Source organism: Poecile atricapillus, chromosome 8 (genome assembly GCF_030490865.1).
Source record: "Poecile atricapillus isolate bPoeAtr1 chromosome 8, bPoeAtr1.hap1, whole genome shotgun sequence".
In the NCBI taxonomy this organism is placed as follows: Eukaryota; Metazoa; Chordata; class Aves; order Passeriformes; family Paridae; genus Poecile; species Poecile atricapillus.
The window spans coordinates 20365133-20387995 of NC_081256.1; the positions used below are offsets into that span (position 1 = coordinate 20365133).

Here is a 22863-nt window from a genome sequence, read left to right on the forward strand (position 1 = left end):
AGATTTAAATTTCAGGCTATGCAATCAACACTGAAATATTTGTAAATGACCATATGATGGATCTTTAAGTTATTTTTTTCCCTTGTCCAGCTCATTACTTGAAGAAGTAAAGGATTTGTACCTGGAGGCTGCTCACCAGAATGGTGATATGATAGACCCTGACCTGCAGACAGGACTTGGGGTTCTTTTTCACCTGAATGGAGAATTTAACAGAGCAATAGATGCATTTAGTGCTGCTTTAACGGTTCGACCAGAGGTACATTTTATACTTCTACATTTTTAAAAATTTAGCTTTACAGGCCATTTCCTTTTTCCTGTCTGGATCAGGCTATTATTAACGACATGCCATTTCTGCCATTAAAATTTTAAGACCCGAAATAGAAATGTTAATTACAAGACATCCCTCTTTGGAAAGATATTTATGCATGTCCAATTCCTACCTGTGAGCTGATTAATGGTATTAGATATATAAAGTTGCCTTTGATCATGAGTCAGAAACTCACATTCCTTGTCAATTAAGATACAATACTGTTATTTTCTGTAGTCCTCTTTCCTTTGCAAGCCAAAATGAGGTATTATGCCTGGTTCTTGACACCTACAGTAGAAAACTCATTTTCTCACCAGGACTATACATTATGGAACCGCCTTGGGGCAACCTTGGCAAATGGGGATCGCAGTGAAGAAGCTGTGGAGGCCTACACACGAGCTCTGGAAATACAACCTGGCTTCATCAGGTCCAGATACAACCTGGGGATAAGCTGCATCAACCTAGGGGCATACAGGTGAGTATGAAAAATGTGCCAACAAAGTCAGGCATCACAACTACCGAAATTCATTTTCAAACTGGGGGTATCTAAGAAAAAAATAATCAGAATGTAGCTACAGAATCTCAGCTATTGCAAAATGTTGTCATAACTTTTTGCAAAGGACTAAAAAGCATTTTTGTAGCTTTAAGTGCAAGTACTCTTATAATCAGTGGGATTCTTCTTGCACTTAAAGTAGTCCTGCTCTTAAGAGTTTTGTAAAAGAAAATGTAAGAGCCAGTCTTTAAAAGGGAAACGAGTTAAACTGCTTCAAGTAATCCATGCCATCAAAAACATCCTTCAGGAATAAAGGTGATATTCCAGGGTCCCAGCTCTCAGGTTAAGTCAGGGAAGATGAAGGGGAGCTTTGCTGCAACAGGGAGTATTCCCAAATGTTTGGGTAGACTGAGTTTTGTGTTACCCCAAGCCATGTCCTCCTGATTGATGAAAATCAAGCAAGAACAACACAAAGGGACTGATGAACATAGTAAAATTATGTATTTAAGCCTGGCACAGAACTTTAGAACATTTGCCTGTAGTTGTTAAGCAAATTCCATTGCTTGTTTCTCTTTTTTTTTTTCTTCCTCTTCCCTACAGAGAGGCTGTCAGCAATTTCCTCACTGCTCTCAGTTTGCAAAGGAAAAGCAGAAATCAACAACAGGTTCCTCACCCCGCTCTATCAGGCAATATTTGGGCAGCACTTCGGATTGCTCTGTCTATGATGGACCAGCCAGAACTATTTCAAGCTGCCAACGTGGGTGATCTAGACATTCTCTTAAGAGCTTTTAATCTAGAGCCGTAATAAAAAGGATTCAAAAATTGATTGAATTGTGTTAGGAAACAGAGAACTTTTTTATTACTCATCCCCAAATGACCACATTTTCCAAAAGATCATGACTGTAGATCAGTAGGGGAATTCCTTCAGACATTATTCATAAAGGAAAAGTTCAAAAGCACAAAAACAGTGTAAATAAATTCAAAGGGTTGAAATGAGCTGTGGCTAATTGGACAAAGCCCTGAACTAGATGAAATAGCAGTTTCTGAAGAATCTTCATCCCATGCAAGCGATATCTCTCTATATGCATACAGCTGTAAAAAGAAAAGTATCTTAAGAAGAAACCTAGATAATGGTTATTGCACATTAGAATGGCAAGCAGTGCATCCAAGGAACCTGCTTAATAGCTCATTGCACTATGCTGACACCACTTTGCCCCACAGTGGGGATTCCCTATCCTTTGGTTTCTTTGATGAAAAATCTTCTCAAGGTCCATTTCAAACACAGCTCTGAAGGTAGAGGCATGTAAAAAGGATGTGTTTTGTTTTTAATACATTTATTAGCTGGCAATCAATTTTTTGCTTCCAAAGGTACCTGGATTAATTTGGGCCCAGTTCTGCAGGCTCATAAACCATGTGCAATGTCAAGAGGAACATAGTCCGTGGAGGGCTGTGGGATGAGGCCAGGTACATTTGGGGAAGCCAAGTGTTGCCAGCAGAAAAGACAATTTGCTCTGGAATTGTTACTGTTGAAACCAGCTGTCCTTGATCTGGGACAGCCTGATGGAGCTCGTGGCAGGGTCTGCACTTTTCTGTGTACTTATGCACTTTAATCTTTCTTCCTGTAACATAGTGCTATGCTTTTATTTTAGTCACCAACAATGGAATGTACAGGACAGCCTTGTTGGCAGAGAGGACCAAATATCATTTCCTGAAATGTAATGAGAGGGTTTTCAATATTCTTATGTTTAAAAATGCAAATAGAGTATAAACCGCATTAGCTAGAAAGATTATTATATGCATCCATCAGGTACTACACATATACATGCATGTGCATGCACATACATGTTGTATGCAAATGTCATTTCAGAACATAACAAGCTACAGATCTTCATTGAAAATGAAAAAAAATATTCATCAGAGTTACTGCCTGCAGACCATGCTCAAGGGAGAACTTTCCCTAAAGAAACTGGTCTATATAATGCTTGTAGGATTGAGCCCAAGACTTGATCCTGCTTTCATGGCAAACGGCAGCAAAAGTCTCCACAACCTCCATGATACCAGAGAAAATCCTTAGATAACACCAGTATGTGTAGCTGCTTACAAATGTGTAGATAAACACACTATCTTCATTTTCCCTGGCTGGATGAATGGGGAGCAGGCTTGGGGCAGTACCAGTCCCTGATGAATGGATTGATTCTGCTATAATCAAACATATTTAGCTCAGGATGAACGCGTCAATCAAAGAAGGAAGAGAAATTTTTAGGAGGTGATTTTGAGTTGCTGGTATTTTAAATATTTTTCCTGAATAGTGGAAGATAAAAAGTGCAATTAGATGTGTTGATCTGTGGTCAGGAATTCAATGTGCAGAGTAGCTACTGGAATGCATTAAAGTGGGACAAATAGCGCATTTCCTATAAACAACATTAGAAGAAAAATCCAGCTCAGAGGGATAAAAAAAGAAATCCAACTGCACAGATCACAGAGAAAGATGCTCTGTGGGAGTTGGACAGTTTCACCAGTACAAACCTAAAGTTTCTTGCAGCTGTCTGTTATTTTGAGCCACCACTTAAAGGAAAATTCCATCTAAGACAGTGTAATCACTGCATCTAATCACCATCTATAGGTTGTAAAATAAAAATAATTGTCATTCGAAAAATAAAAGGCTTGCCCCTCACTCTCCCACTGAAGAGAAATGCCAAAAAACTACTAAAATTTTTTGAGAGTTCTTTATTGATTCATTGTTTACACATATATTCCTGTTTATCTATCAGGTGTTTCATAACTGATTCCTGCAGCTTTCTCTACGGATGGGACTGCCTGGGAATGTCACTTTAGCTAAGTGGGCTGCTGTATGCATATCTGCTGACAACAGTTTGCTCTTTTGCTTTGACAGCGATGTGTGATGACAGCTCTTTATTGATAAGGCAGAGCAGAAGGTGCAGTGCAATTGAATCTGGGAAGTGATAAGAGAGAAGGGAGGCAGCTTTGAGAAGAGGCTGTAAAGCAAAGGCATATGTGCTTAGAGTTTGCTTGATGCCCTGCCATCACACAAGTTCTTCTAGAATATCCTTTATGCTGTGGTGTAGGATAATCAGTGCTTACCCAGAGGAATTAGCTGTTCAGGGATTTTATTTTTATATCTTTGAAATTAACAACAAAAAAGAAGTACTTCTCAGAGTCAGAATGACAAGGGATATTTGATTCTCATGGCAGTTCACTAAACATCTCTTCCTGCCTGTGGATGAGTAACACAGAAATTATTAGGAAAACCTTATGCAAGTCCAAGCCTGTCCAGAAAGGACAGACTAAGTAGGTAGCTTTCAATTTATCCTGGGATGCACTGCTCAAAACTACATTTATCTGCTGAGATGTGTCCACACCCATGGGACTGCCATGAGTTGTGTGTAACCTTGAGACAACTCACCAGGGCTGAACTCTCCCTTCCCAGGGGAGGCTCGGTCCCAGCCCACCTGAGCTCTGCTGCACAGGACATGGGCTACAAAGCCTGTCCAAAGATGTGCGTGGCCTTGGAGACTCTCTCAGCTGCTCTCTCCTGTTGTAGGTAGCCTGTGGCCAGTCAACCATGTGCCACTGCCAGAGGCACTGGGAAAGGCTGAAGCAGGGCAGATGACAGGGGACAGTGGCACATCTCACACACTTCTGGACAGGTCAGTGTGGGGGACTGGCTGATAGGTCAGGCCCAGCAACTCTTGGGGCTTCTGGGCACTTCCCTAGGATTTTGGGCTTTATCATTCTCCTTTAGCCCCCTCTGCAAGCACTGTCAGTGCAGCAGACAGGATTAGCTACAGCTTTGAGCTGACCTCCTCTTGGCGTTCCTTAAATATTCAGGACAAGTTTGTATATTTGCCTGAAACAGCAAGAGGAAATATGTGAGGAGGCTGCAGCATATTAACAACCTGAATGGAAAATTCATCTACTTGTGCTTCTAACCAAGCATGAGGTGGGATAAATAAGGCGGGTGCTGAACAGTAGCAGATTGAGCCTGAGAGTGAGAGACAGCAAATCTGGGTCCTGTTCTCAGCACTCCCTGGGAGCTCGACCAAGTCAAAGCCTCTGCCATCCCTGCCCTGCCCAGGTGTGCAAGGAAGGAAGATGGGAACCAGCATTCCTTGCACTACCAGGGGAGTATCACTGTCTGACACTGCAGGGGCAAGGCCACCACTCCCCTGGGTAGGAAGGTATCACAAACACAAAGTTGCTCAGGTCTAGGGAAGCATTTTCACATACAGACTACTGCTTTCAGCAGAGGAGAGACTCAGATGTTTCGGGATGCTGTAGAGCATCCATGAGGTGAGGCCCAGTTAGAGTGCTGCAATGGTGTATCACCATGTCCCACCCCTGTTTCCCTTTCTTGTTACTCCTCTCTTTTTCCAGAGGTGATTTATCACTGCCAGGTAACTGATTCCAAGTTTTTGAATTATTTTTTTTTTTCAATTTTATATTTCATGCAATTAAAATAGACGTTTTCCTAACTCCAGCTTGGGACTGTCCTTGTCCTCTGCAAAGCTTTAGGAATAGTTATGACCTAGAAGCCTGATCCATCAAGCTGCTGAACCCTGTAAGCCTGGAGCCTGCACAAGAGTGCTCGGCACTCTGCATGATCAGCTCACATGCAGGTGTCACCAGGAGAGGGCTGGCTCTGGTGCCACTGCACGTGCTGAACAGGCACTGGAATCACAGGGCTTGTTCAGGGAGTGAGGCTTTGCCATGAAGGCAAAAGGCTCATTTCTGGCTGACCTCTTTAAACTGGAATGACCACAGGAGCCTTGTGGCCACAGACTGGTTTATGTCAGCTTGAAGAACTGATTTGACTTTTAGGCACACACATAAACATATCTGTATCTAGTGGTATTTTCTTATGATCTGACAAATCACAGCACTTGTAAAAATATCGAGGGGGAGGTTCAAATGACACAAAACCTCATAGGACAATATTGCATGCAACTACATTAACCAGTAACCACTATGCAATGTTAACCCTGAGCATGCAGCAATGCTACCTGAGCATGGGTTTAGAGAATGCATGCAGAAGGCTCACACATAGGGTATTTTTAAACTATTGACTCATATCATCTGTGGAACACTTTGAGAGTCCTTTGCACCTGCCAGACTCAAATCTGAGCTGTTCATATTATCTGGAACAGACTAGACCAAACACAGAGCCCTTTTAAAATCCCATCCTTAGAATTCACTTTGTATTGTGGGTTTCATGTTTGCTCCAAGTGTTTAATTAATAACAGACATCTGTATAACAGCTTTTGCAGACATGTTTTAGTACCCTCTCAAGAATTAAAAAGCTAAATCTGCACAGCTTTCACAGTGAATCTGGGTTGTTTGGATTTTCACATCTCCATCTCTAGTGTCAACCACAGAAGAGCCAGGTATCCTAGGAACATCCACAGAGCACGGGCCTCCATGGCAGAAATAACAACTGCTGTCCTTACTGGCACAGCCAAAGCCTGAGGCCTAAATCATTGTCTGTTGGAGCCAGTGAGAAATGGAGCACAGCATAAATTGGTTGTAGATCTCTTTTGCCCAAACATGCATCTGCACAATGAGACATATTAGTTATTTTCGCATGAATTACCTGCACAGTTGAAAAAAATGTGATTTCTGGTCACCAGTGTTGTCAGCTTAGCAGTCTGTACAGTGAATTTATGTAATAAATGTTAATAATATACCAAGTATTCACAAAAGTGGTAAGACAAAATGCACTGCACGTTGTGGAAAAAAAAAAAAAAAATGGTGGATATGCAATACAGTATTATCTACTATTCAAATCTTACCTAGGCTAGAATCAGATTCCTTCATTATGGTTCTACCAATTTTTGGACTGGTGAAATAAATCAGAAAACAGGAGTGCCATGCATGAAAAGATCACTGACACTTTGAACAAACGTAGGCAAAACGAGAAACAGGCAGGTCATAGAATCCATGGGGAGTTTCAGAGCCTCAGCCCACAAAGTAACAGGCATTAGGCAAGGTAAAGAGACAGAAGGAATCTAAATTTTCCTAAAATATGCTGTAACTTTACAAATGCTTGCAATACGTGACAGCCCATTGAGCAAGCTTGCATGGTCAAGACTTGATGTGCTTTGATCTCTTTTCCCCTTCTACATTTACAGAATGCCATCAACATTGGCTAAACCTTTAATTTAAATAGCCTTTTTAATATCAGTAAGCTATTGTAAATTCAGAAAAATAAAAAAAATTTATAAATATATTTTATATATCAGAGTATAACATATCTAGAGTAAAATAAAACGATATAGTTTTGAGAGGCATTCTGTGTGGCTTCTTCTATATGCTGTAAACTGTTTGAAAACCTTTGCAATCTTGCATCAGTTCTTTTGGCTTTATTTTTAAGCCAACGTAGAGGAAAGAAGTGATTACAGGGTTGGCAGATCCTTTCACCAGGGCCATCTGAAGAGCCCTGCTGCTGCACACTCTTCCAGAGCTCCTGGTGCCCGTGGGGAAGTGCAGGGGCAGGGCTTGGCAGCGCTGCCCGACACCTGAATGTTTACATTCCCTCACAAAGGCTCCTACTGACCCAGATTCAGAATCTGAATGTAAGAACATACGGGGTAAAAGGTCAGTTTCTTACTACAGGTAACTCTGCCTCTGTATGCTTAGTGCATTATCAGCTGTGTATAATATTAAACACAGACCTATAGTTTACTGATGCTTTAATTTGGTGTTTCCCTGCACTGCTGTTTAAAATAATCTATATTTCCTCAAAAACGAATGATGTGCATACTGGATGTGTTAAATTTATTAAGGTCATAGATGACTATTTGCAGAGCACCACACTTAATGTAGTATTTTTGTACTGTAATGGAAGCATGCCTTCCTTGGGTTCTTTTCCACATATTAAATTGTATTTATTTACCTGTATTTATAACTGTGCAATTTTTAAATATGTTTTAAAAATAAACTTTGTCCGTGGCTTCAAATATTTCAAAATCTTTTTTCAACTAGAAAAGGACCTTGACTTCAATTACTTAAACTGGGAGGGATCTAAGTCTCCAACTGAAAGGATTTTTTCAATGAGGTCTATCCTACTGTTTACCAAGTGAACATGTTTCTCTGCATAAAAATTTAGTCCAGAAAATGCTTATGTTCTCATTTTTCCTAAATTAATTGTTTCTCCGAGTCAGAGCTATTTTAGGAATTGATTTTTATTTTGACATGTTGATCAATTTTAGTTACAACTGAAATTTGTGCCAGCTAAGGCCTGGCCCAGGGGGCTCTGCACATACAGCCCGTATGAGGAAAATGGGAAAAAAGTAGGTAAGAATATTTCCTGAAGACCATGCAATAATTAAAACAGAAGTAATAATACCACAAACCAACCTTTATGAAGAGCAAAGCAAACATGCAGTGACTGAAATCACTGCTCAAGCTATTTCCCGTAACTCGCTGCAAGAGTTGGGTCTCAGCATTTTCAGTTCTGTCTTTCATGGGATGAGGTGAAAGTGCTGACAAGGATGATGTCATTCCTGCTCTGTGTTTTTGCTGTGAGACACCAACATAAGCACAGACATGAGGGATAAAAATTCCTGTGTGCTGCTGTGGACAGAAAAGCTGACAGGCAACGAGGGCTGCGACAGTGACAGCACAGGGCTAAGGAAAAGCAGGGCTCTCTCCAAGGACATCTGGGCTGCTCCAGAAAAACAAACAGCAGACACAGCCATGGTTTGCCTGCAGAAGGAAAGCTCAGAAGAAAGTCAGAAAAACCAAATGGCTAAAACCTATGGCTTTAATCAGAACCTTCCACCAAGGAACAAAAAGGAACAGACACAAAATCCACAGTAACCCTTAGGTTAGGATGAAATTAACTGTGGGCTCTTGACACTGGTGTGTTTGCTGGAAAATGTTAAGGTCAGTTTAGTTTTTTTTACTCAAATTCACTGACAAAGCAGCAGCAGCAGGAAAATCCTTTGGTTATGTGCTCCACAGGGAACCCAGATCAGGAACACAGCACTGTTGTCTAGAGCCAAAGACAGTGAGAGAAAAGCATCAGTACCAAATCTACATACAAAACTGCTCAAAAATCACTGGTAAAGACATCTGAAAATGTAATAACCCTCTCCAAACAGCTTTCAGTCATGCAGTAACTGTTTTCAATAATTTTACAGCATTTCTCTTCCACCACAGCTGCCCTTGTTCAGGTTAAACTTGTAGTACACCTGGGGGACACCAAGGGGCTACCTCCCACTTCAGTGAGGAGAAGCAGAGGGTGGTAACTTGTCAGCTATCCAATACTGCCTCCCACAAACAGTCTGCAAAAGCTAGCAGGCACAAATCCTATACAGGAAATTCCTGGAAATTCTGAAAGAGCTCGTTAGCTTCTACAGGGAGCCACTCTCCCACCTCTTCCAGTCGCCACAAGTGGTGTGAACAGCGTGGCTTGAGTTGCCATGGTCACAAAGGACATCTGTGATAGAAGAGAAACCAAAACAGACCACTAAGATTAGATTTCAGAAGCTGAACCATCTCTACATTTCTTATCACTCAACATGTCACATGTCCTCTACTTCTATGTCAAGAAGTGTCACTGAGTAGAGATTTACCTCTTACCTCTCCTCCAGCTGCTGATCCCGTGTTCTAATAAAAAGTTGTCACCCCTCAGTCTTCTTTTTCAGCCTATTGCATATACCAGAGTCCCAAAAGTCACATTTCTATGTAAAATCCTTTTGATGTGAGGAAAACAGACTTCTTTACTGAGCAGCAGAAGAAATTTCTGAATATGAGGAATTAAAGACCATGATAAAGCAGAAATTTGGGGTGAAAGGACAGCACTATTTCACACAAACATTGCCAACTCTTATGATCAAAGAACAGCAATAGGCCTAAAAGTTAAAAACAAAGAAACCAATCTAAATTAAAACCTCTTTTCTATTTTTTTGCCATGTTGTATATCCACTCAGGGCTTGGGGATTTTACTTTTTTTATTTTTAAATCCACAGAAATGCCAGGAGTCACAGGAAATCAAGACTCTCACAAACCACTCTGTTCTCTATGCAGGGTTTTTTTTAACTAAAACACCAAACGTGACCACAAAGAGTGAGAGGCAGCATCAAAACACATTCTGTCTATTCCCCTTCAGACAGGAACAAAGAAGAATCCACACAGACACCAGATGTGAGAATATTTCTTTTTAATTTAAAACAGTTGCAACAATGTCATTCACAGCCTTTCTCATCTCAGACAAATACTCTCCAGAAAGTTAACAGTGCTTCAAGCAAACAACTGTGGTGCAAAGTAAACCAGGACAGACACTTCCAGGATACAACAGTAAAACCACTGAAGAGTGAGTAGGAATCAGACACCAATCTCAGCCATTAAGGTAGGAAGGGTGACGGGGAAAACAATAAAATGTCCAGTTACATATTTTGCATAGAATTCCAATGCATGAAAACAGCAAAAAAGGATAAAAATGGCTACTGCCAGGATGGAGAACAAAAGGAATCAGTTGGAGAGGTTTCTAAAGGAATCTAATGAGTTCTGGATGCATCCACATTTTGAATGTGTGCTGTGACCTGAAGGAGGCTGCCTGAATCAAAGAACTGGGCTGATGCTGGTTTCACTTACACCTAAGTCAGTCAGAGGTAATGGCACTGAACCCAGTAGAGTTACAAGTGCTTTCAGTCCAGAAACACCTACACTTGTTTTAAAACCACAGCTCTGAATAAATTAATTTTTATCCTAATTATATTTTAGATCAGAAGATGAAATAGGAGCTTGTGTCTACATGACTTTGGAGACTGGAGATTGTGACTCAGAATGAAGAGTCTACTGGATCCAGCATGCTGCTAGGAATGAGAGAAGAGGAAATCAAGGAAAAGCTACTGAGTTTTTCTTCCTTCCTATCTCCTAACCTAAACGTAAAACTAAGTCTGAGAAACAGGAGCATTATTTACTGCCAGGTCTTGGCTTGCCATGATTCCCAGGTTAGATTGTCTCAAACAGCTCACAGTGATATTTCTTTCTCCATTCTTTTTTGGTCAAGAAGCTCCTAGCTCACCAAGCCCCCAGCAGCTCCCCCAGCACCCAGAGACACCAGGAGTGTGCCCAGGCTGTGCCCCTGGCACGATTCAGCACGTTCAGATTGCAGCAGGCACAGCCTGGCAGATCAGCCATCCCTTCAGTACAGCCTGTTTGAGGGGGGCTTCTGCACTAATGGAGTTTTAAAAAACCCCAAACCCACCAAAACTCCTCTCTCCCCCATCAGGCTGAGTCATCAGGAGTTTACATCCTGCTCCTCCAGGTTCATGATGTTCTTCACACAAAACCCATCACAAAAGGGAGATGACTTAACCATCCACTTGAGAAAAGGAGGGAGTCCACTCTTTTGGCAGAGAAGAAAGTAATTCCTCAAGCACTTGAGTGAAGAACTTCTAACATATTTTTAACTGCTAAATTTTAGAAAACATGCAATACTTTCCCCTAAACTGCTCACTGCACTCCTGACTAACTTTCATTTCGGCAAGCAAAACATGAAAGTGTTGAATTGAAAAGATCTCCAGAAACTGAGCTGCTCCAATTCACTCACCACAGCCAGCCAAGGGCCCTCCCCTTTCAACCACCATTTCCAGTTTATCACCTTCCAAGTGTGTCTCCTGAGACCAGGCAGCTCCACAGATATCACAGTTCTGGGATGCACCAAATAGTTTGCAAGATTCCAGCTCCATCCTTGATCCTACGAGACCAGCCACGCTTCTGGTTGGGTAATGAACGTGGGAGTTACTCAGCTGGCCTTTATTTACTCATTTCTAAATAAAAAGGCAGCAGCCACCAGATCTTGGGAGTTTCCAAGTAGCCCTTTAAGTTCATGAGGCAAGAGGGAAGCTGTTGTGTGGAACTTTCTTGGAATATACATGGGAATTAAAATAAAATTAAATAAAAATTAAAGGAAGGGGGGGAAAAAAGGCCTTTTCTCCTTTTTCTACTGCCAGAATGAAAAAAAACACAGATATACAGAAGTTTTGCTCTTTCACTTTAAATAGAAGATGTATCACTGCATAATTTACTGATCCCATTTTCAAACCTGTCACTTTCTGGTGAAGTCCTCAAATATCCAAAATCTGGAAGAAGGAAAGAAATTACTGGCAGCTTTTATTTCATCCAGAACTGGTGGCTCAATAAGCACAAGGCAGCTGAATCTCACAGGGGCCACTCATTAATGTGCCAGGACACTGCACTAATGTGTCCATAAGAGCTCTAAGTGCAGAGAGCTTTCCCAGCAATTGGACACCTTTACACTCTACAGAATTATTGTACCAGAATTTCTCTCATAATCTTTTAAGATCAAAACCTGATTAAAATACCAACAGTGTTTTTTGGCTCTGTGTGAGGTTTTATGACCAGAGGGAGAATTATTTTTCCCCAGACACTGCAAAAACTAAAATGCCCTTCTCATAACCAGACGTTTGAGTTCTCTTCTGTAGTGTGTAGCTGCCTGAATTTTGCTATTAAAACTTGCAGGCACTAACTGCAGAGAAAATGTAATGACACTTCTCTGGCTCTCTTGTACTCTGCAAAAAAGGATTCTTTTTTTAAATTTTTTTTTTTGACTGCTGCAATTTATTTTGAGGGCTTGGTAACATTGTAAAAGGCAACCCCAGCAACAGCCTCTAAGCAGTGTCCAACACTCTGAACCTTTGGATTTCTTCTTTTTTTTCAGAATCATGAAAGGTTTTGCACTCACCATTGTAATTTTTCTAGAATGAGTGTTTTCAAATATAATTTTAAAACCCACATATGTATTCTCACCTGTGAAAAACACTTAAGTAACACAAAAAAAAAAAAACAAAGACAGAAAGGCCAGCCCCTGCCTACCCACCCCATCATCCCTGCCAGAGCTATCAAATCCCTTTTAGAAGGTGTCTGTTGAAGAGATCAGATTATTGATGCATTTGCAAGTGTAAAGAAAGCAAAAATATCAATTCAAGGACGTTTTTTGTTGTTGTTTTTTGTTCTTTTTGGTTTTTTGTTGTTTTGGCTTTTTAAGGGAGGGAGAGAGGAGTAAATCTATAAATCAGCAAACTTAGTAAGTAATTTCCCCCTCTCAGATATGAAAGTCAATATTTAAGCAATCTTTAGCAGAAAGCAGGATTGCACTGTGAGTACTTTGCCAGGGAGTTGATTTCAGATGGAATAGAGTGGTCTATTCCCTGACATAAATATAATGGGACATCAAACCCTTCTTTACCTCCTCCATAAGAAAACAAAATTTAAATAACAGCCTTGCCTTTCCTGAGGGTGTGCATTTAATTTCATAGTCAGAAAGTCTGCTGTTTTTAGCCATCTGTAATCTTGAATCTGTTGGAAGAACTTACAAAATGAACATTCAAATGAAGATGAAGAAACCTATGTCTGCAAAAATAAAAATTTTCTCTTTGGCAAAAAATGTACAGGGCACTGACAGGAGATTGCTCCTGTCTCCATTAGTCTCTTAGGCTTAGACATGGAAAAGTCAAATCAAAATACTGTACCACTGAATTCCAACAGATATAACTTCAGCTGACTTTTCTCATTGCACTGAAAATAATCTCTGAAATAAGACATTCTGCTTTGAAGAACAGCCACAAACCCCCTCCCTTCAAATGATTTCTCTGCATGATCTGGACTCTGGATGAAAACACAGGCTCTCAGTCACCAGACACAAATATTTGTTTGTGGTCTTCAAAGGATGCTCGGACAGGACAGGCAGGAGCTGGGCTGAACTGTTTTTGCTCAACACTGAAGCTTCCATATTCTCCACACACTAGCTGCAAACTCCACCAGAAATCCACATGGCCTGTAAGGTGTATAAATTTAAAACATGTACAGCACCTAAGAGAAATCTTCCGTCTAACACTTAAGGCGGCATCAAATGATTGTTTTTAAATACACTATAAACATCCCATGTTTTCCTTTGCTTTTTGGCAGTCCAAGGGTTAAGGGGTCTTTTGTTGTTTTTAGATTTTTATTGTACACTTTTTTTTGGGCATGTTAAAAAGGCTTATGGCTTCTTAAGGCCAGGTGATAGATTTGAGGCCTAACTCGGTATCCTGTGGTAAAAATAAATGTAGCCCAGGTCTTTGGGAGGTCGTTCTGAGGCACAGACTCTAAGGTCGTTGTAGATCACCCATCTGAAAGGAAAACAAGATTGATTACATTCCATGGGTATAAAAAATGCCACAGGTTTATCAGGGACTTCTCGGATCCAAACCTCAAAGAGTTTAAAATCTAAAATTAGGCATTGCAACCAGAACAAAGGATTAGAGAAACAGTCAGACCAGCTGGTAGAGTCAGGAATTGAAAAGGAGGAGGGACGTGCAGAGGCACGTGTAGTTACAGCTCAAATGAACGAAAATCAGGGATTCCCAATGTCAGATAACGGGAGCATATCAATCACAGCCAGGATCAGCACCACAGTACCAGCAACACCAGTATCAGCCCATAGCTCCATGGGTTTCTATTGCTGGGCAACAAAAGGACGCTGGGGACAGCTCAGATAAACTAAAGCAGATCCAGAAGCAGTGCCCCAAACTGAAGAGAGATTTGGAATGGCAAGCACAGGAGAACCAGGCCTCAGTGGGATCAGAACTGACTCATCACATCTGAGACAATTTTTCCCTTTTTTTGGTGAGAAACCTGCAGATGGTAACAGCCCGTGTTGTCTGCCATGAGCACGCCCTGCTCTGTACAGACACTTCAAATCAAACATTTGCTCACCCCATGTGTCTCTCCCAGCTGCACTCACCTTCCTTCCTTTCTGAGGTGACAAACGTAGTGGCCACTCATTGTGGATGTTCCCATGTGGCTGATGAACCCGAACAGCTCATACCCTGTTTTAAGAAATATAAATGGCACCCTAAGCCTTTTACTGCTACCACTGCAATATGACTCCAGGGGAAATGTTCTTTCTAATACTGGAGAATCAGCTAGGCACTCCCAACTCAGACTCAGCACTCCCAAACTCAGTTTCTGTTAACACTGCAGCATGTTCCCAGCTTAACTAGTGGTTCAGATTCACTGTCAAACATCAATCCAAATCAAACCCACAGAGACCTGTGCACATGCAGCAGGGCTGTGATCACAGCCCCTAGTAGGAAAGAAAACAGCAGATTCATTCCCAGTTCATAGAGAGCACCAGAGAAGGTGCTAAACAGGGAGTTCATTCTGCACACAAATTAGCTATGTCTATACATCTGATCACAGATCTCCTATAAATCAAAAAACACAGAAGTTTGTATTTCAGCAGCCCATGGAAGAGAGGACAGGAAAGAAAGCTCTTCCTCTAACACAAGGACAATTTTTATGCTTCAAGTCTCTGGAGAACTCAACATAGGTTCTTGATCCCCACTCAAACATGCCATTCACCTGAATTACCACTAAAAGTAAAAGGGTGCCTTCTTTCAGGATATTGCATAAGGACATGGGCCTGGATTTTGCTGTAGAGGGCTTTCTGGTGCCATTTTACAGAATCATGTTGGTTATCAGGATTTCAGGCACTCAGTCTATAAAGGCTAAGTACCACAAAAAATAATTATTCCAACTTCAGTGGTTTTTTTAACCTAGCAATAATCAATGTTTCCCATGCCTCCAAAAGACTTAAGGTTGATATTTATAATATTAATATAACAGTAGCAACCACAGACAAAAAAAATCAAATTGTCTGGATTTTTTTTTTCCTAAGACCTTTAAAGTCAGGATCAGAGGTAGAAGTTTACAACATACTACAGTTATTAGAACTGGTCACTAAAGACCCTTCAAAAAACTTTCAGTGACATCCTTAGCACCACCACTGAGCTTTTGTACTCCAGTGCTGTGACACCTCCAGGAGGTTCTTCTCAACTTTGCCTGCTGTACATTAGCCCCATCTTGTGGTTTATTCAGCAGCAGTATGACAGAGAATCTCAACCAAAAGAAAACAAAACATGCAGGACACCCACTATACCTGTGGTATTGAGAATAAGGAACTTGGTTGAAGGGATTATCAAATTACCCAGCAGACCACAGGAGGACAGAAACTCTGTCTGTAACAGCAGTGCTGTCTTTAGGATACTCAGCCTTTGAAGATTTAAATATTCTAGCCTTTCTTTGTCTTTTTATGTCATAGCAACAGAACAAAATGTAAACCTAGGCCAGGAGAGACTTGTGTGCTTTGGTAGCAAGAAACTTTGGGCTCAGGTTATTCAGTGAGTCCTAGGAGAGTTTTCTGAGCAAACACAGCCGACAGAACTCAGTGAACCACAGAGCTGGATTCAGCCCCAGAAACAAGACTGGAAGTAAATTGTATGGATTGTGTCAAAAAAACCCCACAATAACTATTTTCAAAACAGGAGGGAGCTCTATGAACGGGGTGGGTGTGATGCAACAGAATGACAGCCAGGTCTAAGCTGCAGCAGAACTTACTTCCAGGGCCATCTTTGATCCTGGGTCCCTCAGACCCTGTCTCTGCAAGGATGTTGGCATTAGCATTGTTCTCCATATCCATTGTGTCCAAAGCAGGGTCACTTTCTTCCTCAGGGTCAGGGTGGCTGAAGATCCACTCCAGTGCACGCTCCAGGTTATTGTTCTGCCAGTCAAACAATCAAAAGAGCAACCCTTAAAACACTCTCTAACATCATGCTGCCACTCACCAGCCTTTGAACAGAGTAGGGATCATGTTTATACCACTTAAAAATCGTAAGATACCTCCACCTCCCTGGAAAATAGTATTCAGCAAGCACTCTGCAAAAGCTTGACATATGGAAAAGAAATAATCCCACAGCTAAGACCCACTGTCCCAGGTTCTTATTTTGCAGACACACGGCCTCCAGGCATCCAGGTTATTTTTCAACAGGTAGTAAAAGCAGCTAAGTTTTCCTCACTGCCTTCCACACTTTACCATCCCAGTGAAACACAAAGTACCTTCCCCACTCCAGAGAAGTCAGGCATGCCACACTTGGTCAGGATATTTCCAGGCTCATCATCCACTGACTGGATTTCTGTACACATTTCAAGGGCATCTGAGCACACGCATGCACAAAGCACAGAGCATGAAACAAAACCCCAGTGCTACCAATAACCCACAAACTCACTGTTGCCTTCAGTGCCTGAATGGCTAGATTCCTTTGGAATCCCATGGAAATGATAATTGCAACCATCTCTTCAGGAGGCTGGTTATCTAGCCCTACAGCTCCTAAAGCAGCTGCTCCACTGGAAGCAACTTCTCCAAATGCAGGTATGACCAATGGCTCAGCGAAATCTGGAAAAAACAAACATTCATCAGTTCCTTCTTTTGCCTCACTTAACTGGAAAGTCAACAACAAACACAAACAAACAACACAAAGGACCTCAAAAGCAGTCCTGAAATCAATGTAAGTTCATTTCACTGGCATCTAAATTCAGACTTAGATAGGTGGAAAGCCTTAAAAACAACAAAATGAATGTGCACATTACAAAATATCTAGGTGCATGTGCTCATACTGAGCAGACTGGCATAACTCACATTGCAGAAGTGAAACAACTGCAGGAAAGCAGCAAAGATTGGTATGGAAGCAATGATGGCATCAGGGTAATAGACAACCCAGTGCACAGATGAAAATGAACTGATTCCATATCTGAAAATGTCTGCTTAGCCCAAGTGAAATTCATTCCCCATTTACACAAGCAACACAAAAGCTCATGGTGAAGCGTGAACTCAACCAAGTCTGGAGCTTCCTGGCAAGGGAGTACTCAGATGCACTCAGTGCTGAATCATGAGTGCAAACTTTGCATGGATGAAACAGAGGAAGAGAAGAACATCTAGCAGCCCTGTCCATCACTAGACAGCCCAAGTATGGCATGAATGCTCCAGCCTGAGCTTGAGAAGGCTGATATGGAAGAAAAGCATCCAGACCACAGGATTCTTTGTACTTACACTTGGTCACAAGTCAGCTTCCCCCTTAGCAGCACGGACCTAGCCAAAGGGTGGAAACAGAGCTGGCCCACACCAGTGGTGAGGACAGGACTTCTGGTGTAGCTTAGTTTGTTGTCTTCTTCTAGGCAGAGGATACCACATAATGGTCAAGATCTGCACATCCCAGGAGCAGCTTGGGAAAATTCACTCACACCTCCAGGTTTCCCAGGTGGGGAAGGGGGGCCGTTGTTTCTCTGTCACACATTATAAAATTTCTGCTGACTGCCAAAATCCACAACCAAGAGCTGAGTTTAACTTACACCCTCCAGTCACTGACCTGGTTCTTCCATGTGTGCAATGATCCAGTTGAAAGCAACTTCAGCACCCAGGTTGCCTGTATAGTACACAGCCTTCCGACATGCTTCCAAAGGAAAGCCCATCTCTGCCAGCTGCATAACTGAAGACTCATCAATATCTAGGGCTACAAGAAAAGACCTTCTAAAATATAAAAGTCTAATTTCATCCATTGTATAATATTTTATTGTTACTCACAGTGCCATATATTACAGTACATATTGCTTGGATTTGGTTTAGTACTTCAATAAACTCACAGCCATCAGAAAACAGCTTTGTACAAAGCATTACAGTAGTTGTTATGGACTTACTTTTGTCTCAGTAGAGACAAAGATCCCCACACAGATCATTAAATATTGATGAATTCTTACAGGACTTTATTTTAAGATACCTCAGCACTGGATTTGAAGGGGTGAGGAAGTCAGGTGCTGAGCTCAGATAGAGATGGCAGCCAAAACCAAGCACCTCTCAAAGGCAGGATCTTACAGGTTAGAGAAATAAGAGCTGCCAGATCTGACAGCCTCTGGATGACAGGGTCAGACAGCTTTATATGAGACCAGAGGGTAAAGGGAGCCAGGATCAAGCAGCTGTGACCCCCCAGAACTGCAAGATCCTCCTGAGAAGCAGCAGGCAGAGGAGCAGCAGGCAGAGGAGCAGCACATATTCTGGCTATACTAACTCCCAAAGAGAGTCAACACTGAACAAGCACAGAAATCATCTTTTACTTGGAAGCATGCAGGGCAAGGCTTCATGTATCTCTGTGAGGAGAGAGAAGCCACTAGCTGAGCAAAAGCGTAACCATTTTTTAAGCAGTAGAAAAATGAGATACGTACACTCCACGAAATGGTTCGTCATGCGATCTGAAAATTAACAATGGGAAAAAAAAACAAGGAAAAGAACTTATATGAAAGCTAATAAGATCCATATGGGTAAAAAAATTCCATGTTTTTAAACTCATTGGAATATTTGATGTCATGGAGACAGGGCAGTTTCATCCTTACTTCCCTGATGTTTTTGCCATGAATTAGAGCAGAGATATTTCTCTAACTCTGTTCAGAGCAAAGTATCACTGACACTATAAACCAGTGATGGCTGACCAAAGCAAGAATCTTAAAAATAAAGTACCATCATGCATGCATTTACACTAAAACTAGGTCAGTCTATTCAGCAAGAGGGTAAGAAGGTACAGGCCTTTGTGAGGAACTTATGTAGATAAGGAATGGAATTAAAACCTTTAGAGAATTGAAGTTTGTCATATCCTTTTTCTGCACACAATTTCAGATACTAGCTTTCTTTCACAAGCATACAGAATGGTATTATGTCACCATTATTATAAATATCCAAGCAAATGGGGGCACTCATGTCATGAGAGCAGTTGCATTACTGGCTTTGTATTAAATAATGAAGCACTCAAACTTCAGTCATCTGGGAATAAGTGCAACCACCTGGGTCTAAGGTCACACCGTAAAAACATGATTTTACTTGCTATAAACCATTTTATTCCCCAGGGAAGCCCAGGGAATAAAGAAGGAGGATATTTAATATTCTTGTTTCTGAACTTTATCATAAAAGAAACAGTATTTAAAAAAAAAAAAGAAAAAAAGCATAGCATTTTAATCACTCCTCTTTCTTTTGGCTCCACAAACATTATAGCCAGCTCTTTGCCATCTTCTCCTTGAGACAAAGCTTTTTTTAATGGGCTGTGCAGCCCATGTACATCCAGAGAAGAGGACTGTGCATGAAGGCACAGCTGCTAGGGCCTAACAATTCTTTCATTTTTAAAATTAATAAAATTTAGATTCTTAGTCTACGCTGGAAAGCTTTTCTCTTTGTGTATTATGTCCTTTGTGTATTCAGCATTGTTGTACTGTGCTGGACCTGGGAAGAGCACAGTGACTTTACTCCAAGGGACTCATGGATATGCACTGAAGGTTCTCTGGGGAGAGTCAAGGACAGCAACATCAATTATCAAACCTTCTAGGGAAAGTTGTCCCTACCCATGCAAGGGGGTTGGAACTAGATCTTTAAGATCTCTTAAACACCCTGTGACTCTACAATAAATGCCCAAAACAGAAAATCTGGAAGAACTAGGGTTGTCCAGTAGGGAAGAAAAAAGGCTGTGGGGTCGTATAAGAGTCTTCAATTACAGAAGTACAGAGCTTGGTTTTTGTTCATAGTTCCAAATAGTGCAGATTAAAGAGAATCCCTGTGTGCTATAAGGAAAGGGGAGAATAAGTCAGTAAATACCTCTTGGGTCATCAGGAATGACAATGGGAGGAGCAATGTCTGGGAGTTCCTCTTCTCCTGGCTGGAGGCCCCTGGCCCGAAGGTGACTGATATCCAGGAAATCTGGCATGTCTATAGAAACATCTACAAAAGCAGAGAAATAGGCTAAGCTTCTGCAGCCAGCAAAACAACCTTATGGTGCATCCCACCCCTTCAGAGAGGGGACTCTGGTACTCAAGGTACAGACAGGATTCTCCTTCTGAAAAGAGTTCTTCAAGAAATTTGGAACACCAAAGCACAATTTAACTAGCTCAGATTACATGAAATTGTGTTTTATCTCCACAGACCTGACGGCTTGGTTAAATTTTTTTGTAAAAGGGAAGAAGATTCAATTAGGATCCTCACAGTAAAAACTTAAGACTTGAGTCAGGTTCTCATTGTAGTGTGCACATCTTATTAATTATCTCAGATAGAAAGGTAAATAAAACAAGCACATACCAAGCTTTTTGGGTATCCAGTCAAGGCCAAAGGTGAATTTCTTTATCTGCACCACTAAGTACTCAGGAAAGGAAGCAAAACGGGAAGTCCTGGGAAGGACAAGAAACACAATTCATTGAAATCAGGCAACAGAATCCCCAGCAGCACAGATCTCAGTACCTCATGCACACTGAGATGAGCTATCACTGGTTGATGCAAAGGATCCAACCCTACAAGCATTTAAAGTTCAAGCTCTCAACAACCAGACTGCATCACTTCTTGGAGTCTGACCACTGAGAGCAATTAATTTCCTGCCCAGCTCATCATTACTTCTCTTGCAAGGCTTGATCTGCACATCACACTGATGAGCCCCAACAGCAGTGTGATGCCAGAGCTCACTGTGTGTTCCTCTCTGTTCAGGTAGCAAGATAAGCACAGACCACTGTTTTTAACAGGCAGCCAGACACACACTTACTTAACTCCTGCAGATTTTGCTTGAAGGGCACTGCTCCAGAAATCCTCTACGTTGCTTGGTTCAGAAAAGGCCTGCAGACATGCACTAAATGGGATCTTGGCACGGACCAGCTCTGGCAGAGGTCTCCTTGCAGCTTCTGCTTCTCGCCTCTTCAATTCATAGGCGATTAACTCATCTGAGAAACACACACAACACTAGAAGCTAATGAACATTGTCATGGCTATGTGTTCCTCATCAGGCTTATTTTTGCAAGTCTTAGAAATGCAAAAACCTACTTAGCAATAAAATTTTTACATGCTTTTAACTAGACATCAAATCTCTTTGTCTGCACTGGAGTCAGGAGCTACACTTACAGCCACACCTCTAAGGTTCCTGTTCATGGTGAAAACATAGAACTGGAAATACCACGACACAGGCAATGAAAACTTTGCCATGACAGCCAAAATCCTGTGTGAACAGTAACGCCACATACCCACTATACCAAAGCTCAATCTGACTTGGAAAGTTATTGCTGTCTATCTGTGTCATCTGACTTTTTAGACAGGCCAGGATTATGTATGATCTAGAAAAAGTCTTGACACTGGCAAGCTGAGAAGCGCCATATGGTAAATTCACAAACTAATCTGTCTCCTGAGTCATTACCTGGAAATAACATGTTCTTTTATAAGCAACAGAGTCATCACTAAAACTGATGAACAAAGAATGTAAAGTTCTCCTAAACTTCTTGTCCAGTGCAAGTAGTTTTAGGTTAGATAAAAAGTAGGTAGAATTCTCTGCCTTGCGGTATTTCATAGGATCTCATCAAACAATCAAAATAGAACCTTCTGGTTTTAAAATATTTTAAATGTTCAGATTATGGAGGAAATCAGAGGCACATCTCCCTTTGTGTTCCTGTGATGCCCCTTTCATTTCTACCTCAAGCACACATCTATTATATTATTCTGCAAGGCTCTTCACCACTGACTGCAGATGCAGCCACAACTTGTCAGTGCCTCCCTCCTGCTCCTGAAGCAGGAAGATCTGAGGGTCTTCAAGCCTCCTCAGCCATTTTCTCCTTGAAAAACAAGGGTGCTTTCCACAGGCATGAGAAAAAACACTCCTGCTTATTAAATTAACATCCAACACTTCATTCTCCTTCCCTCCTCCCCTAAAGCGCAGAATGTCCAAATTATGTATTTCAGATTTATAGATGACAAACTACCTTACACCCCTATTTTCTATTACCATATCAGACTTTATAATCTGCTGCTAAAAAACAGAAAGCAGATTTTGGCTTTTGTTTGTTTGGGTTTGGAGATTTTTTGTGTGTGTTTTTAAAAGATATTCACCAGTATGTTCGGTTCCTTTTTTGTAATGAAGTTTTCACAAACTGTTTCACTGTCCAGGACAAAAGAGATTCAGTGCTGGTGGGCATCTCTGGGCACAATGTGGCACACCCCTGGGTCAAACAAAGCAGTTTTCTCCTTTACCTTTGTTTGTTGCTGCCTCCATGGCCACAGGTAGCTGCATGATGTAGTCCACCCTCTCCGTGTAGCGCACCTTCCTGGACTGGCAGCACTGCGTGCGCTCCTCCACCAGGAACCGGAAAACATCGCTGGGGTTTTCCGAACCCACAGGGTTCCTCTGAAAGGAATATT

The 22863-nt window shown here is 41.5% G+C and overlaps 2 protein-coding genes across 2 annotated transcripts in view; one reads left to right on the plus strand and one right to left on the minus strand.

Moving 5' to 3' along the window:
- PEX5L (peroxisomal biogenesis factor 5 like) overlaps positions 1-1605 on the plus strand; it is a 100088-nt gene extending 98483 nt beyond the window's left edge. Inside the window, exons 13-15 of the mRNA XM_058844005.1 lie at positions 91-256; positions 625-782; positions 1401-1605. Coding sequence (XP_058699988.1) covers positions 91-256; positions 625-782; positions 1401-1605 — 529 coding nt within the window. The remainder of the gene's footprint in view (positions 1-90; positions 257-624; positions 783-1400) is intronic.
- An 8359-nt stretch (positions 1606-9964) lies between these two features.
- Positions 9965-22863, minus strand: part of USP13 (ubiquitin specific peptidase 13) — a 48731-nt gene continuing 35832 nt past the window's right edge. Inside the window, exons 12-21 of the mRNA XM_058843610.1 lie at positions 22696-22849; positions 21227-21401; positions 20773-20861; positions 20296-20418; positions 18882-18908; positions 18032-18175; positions 16895-17061; positions 16227-16389; positions 14572-14656; positions 9965-13957 (exon numbers count right to left, since the gene is read on the minus strand). Of these exons, the coding sequence (XP_058699593.1) occupies positions 13864-13957; positions 14572-14656; positions 16227-16389; positions 16895-17061; positions 18032-18175; positions 18882-18908; positions 20296-20418; positions 20773-20861; positions 21227-21401; positions 22696-22849 (1221 nt within the window). The 3' untranslated portion in view covers positions 9965-13863. The remainder of the gene's footprint in view (positions 13958-14571; positions 14657-16226; positions 16390-16894; positions 17062-18031; positions 18176-18881; positions 18909-20295; positions 20419-20772; positions 20862-21226; positions 21402-22695; positions 22850-22863) is intronic.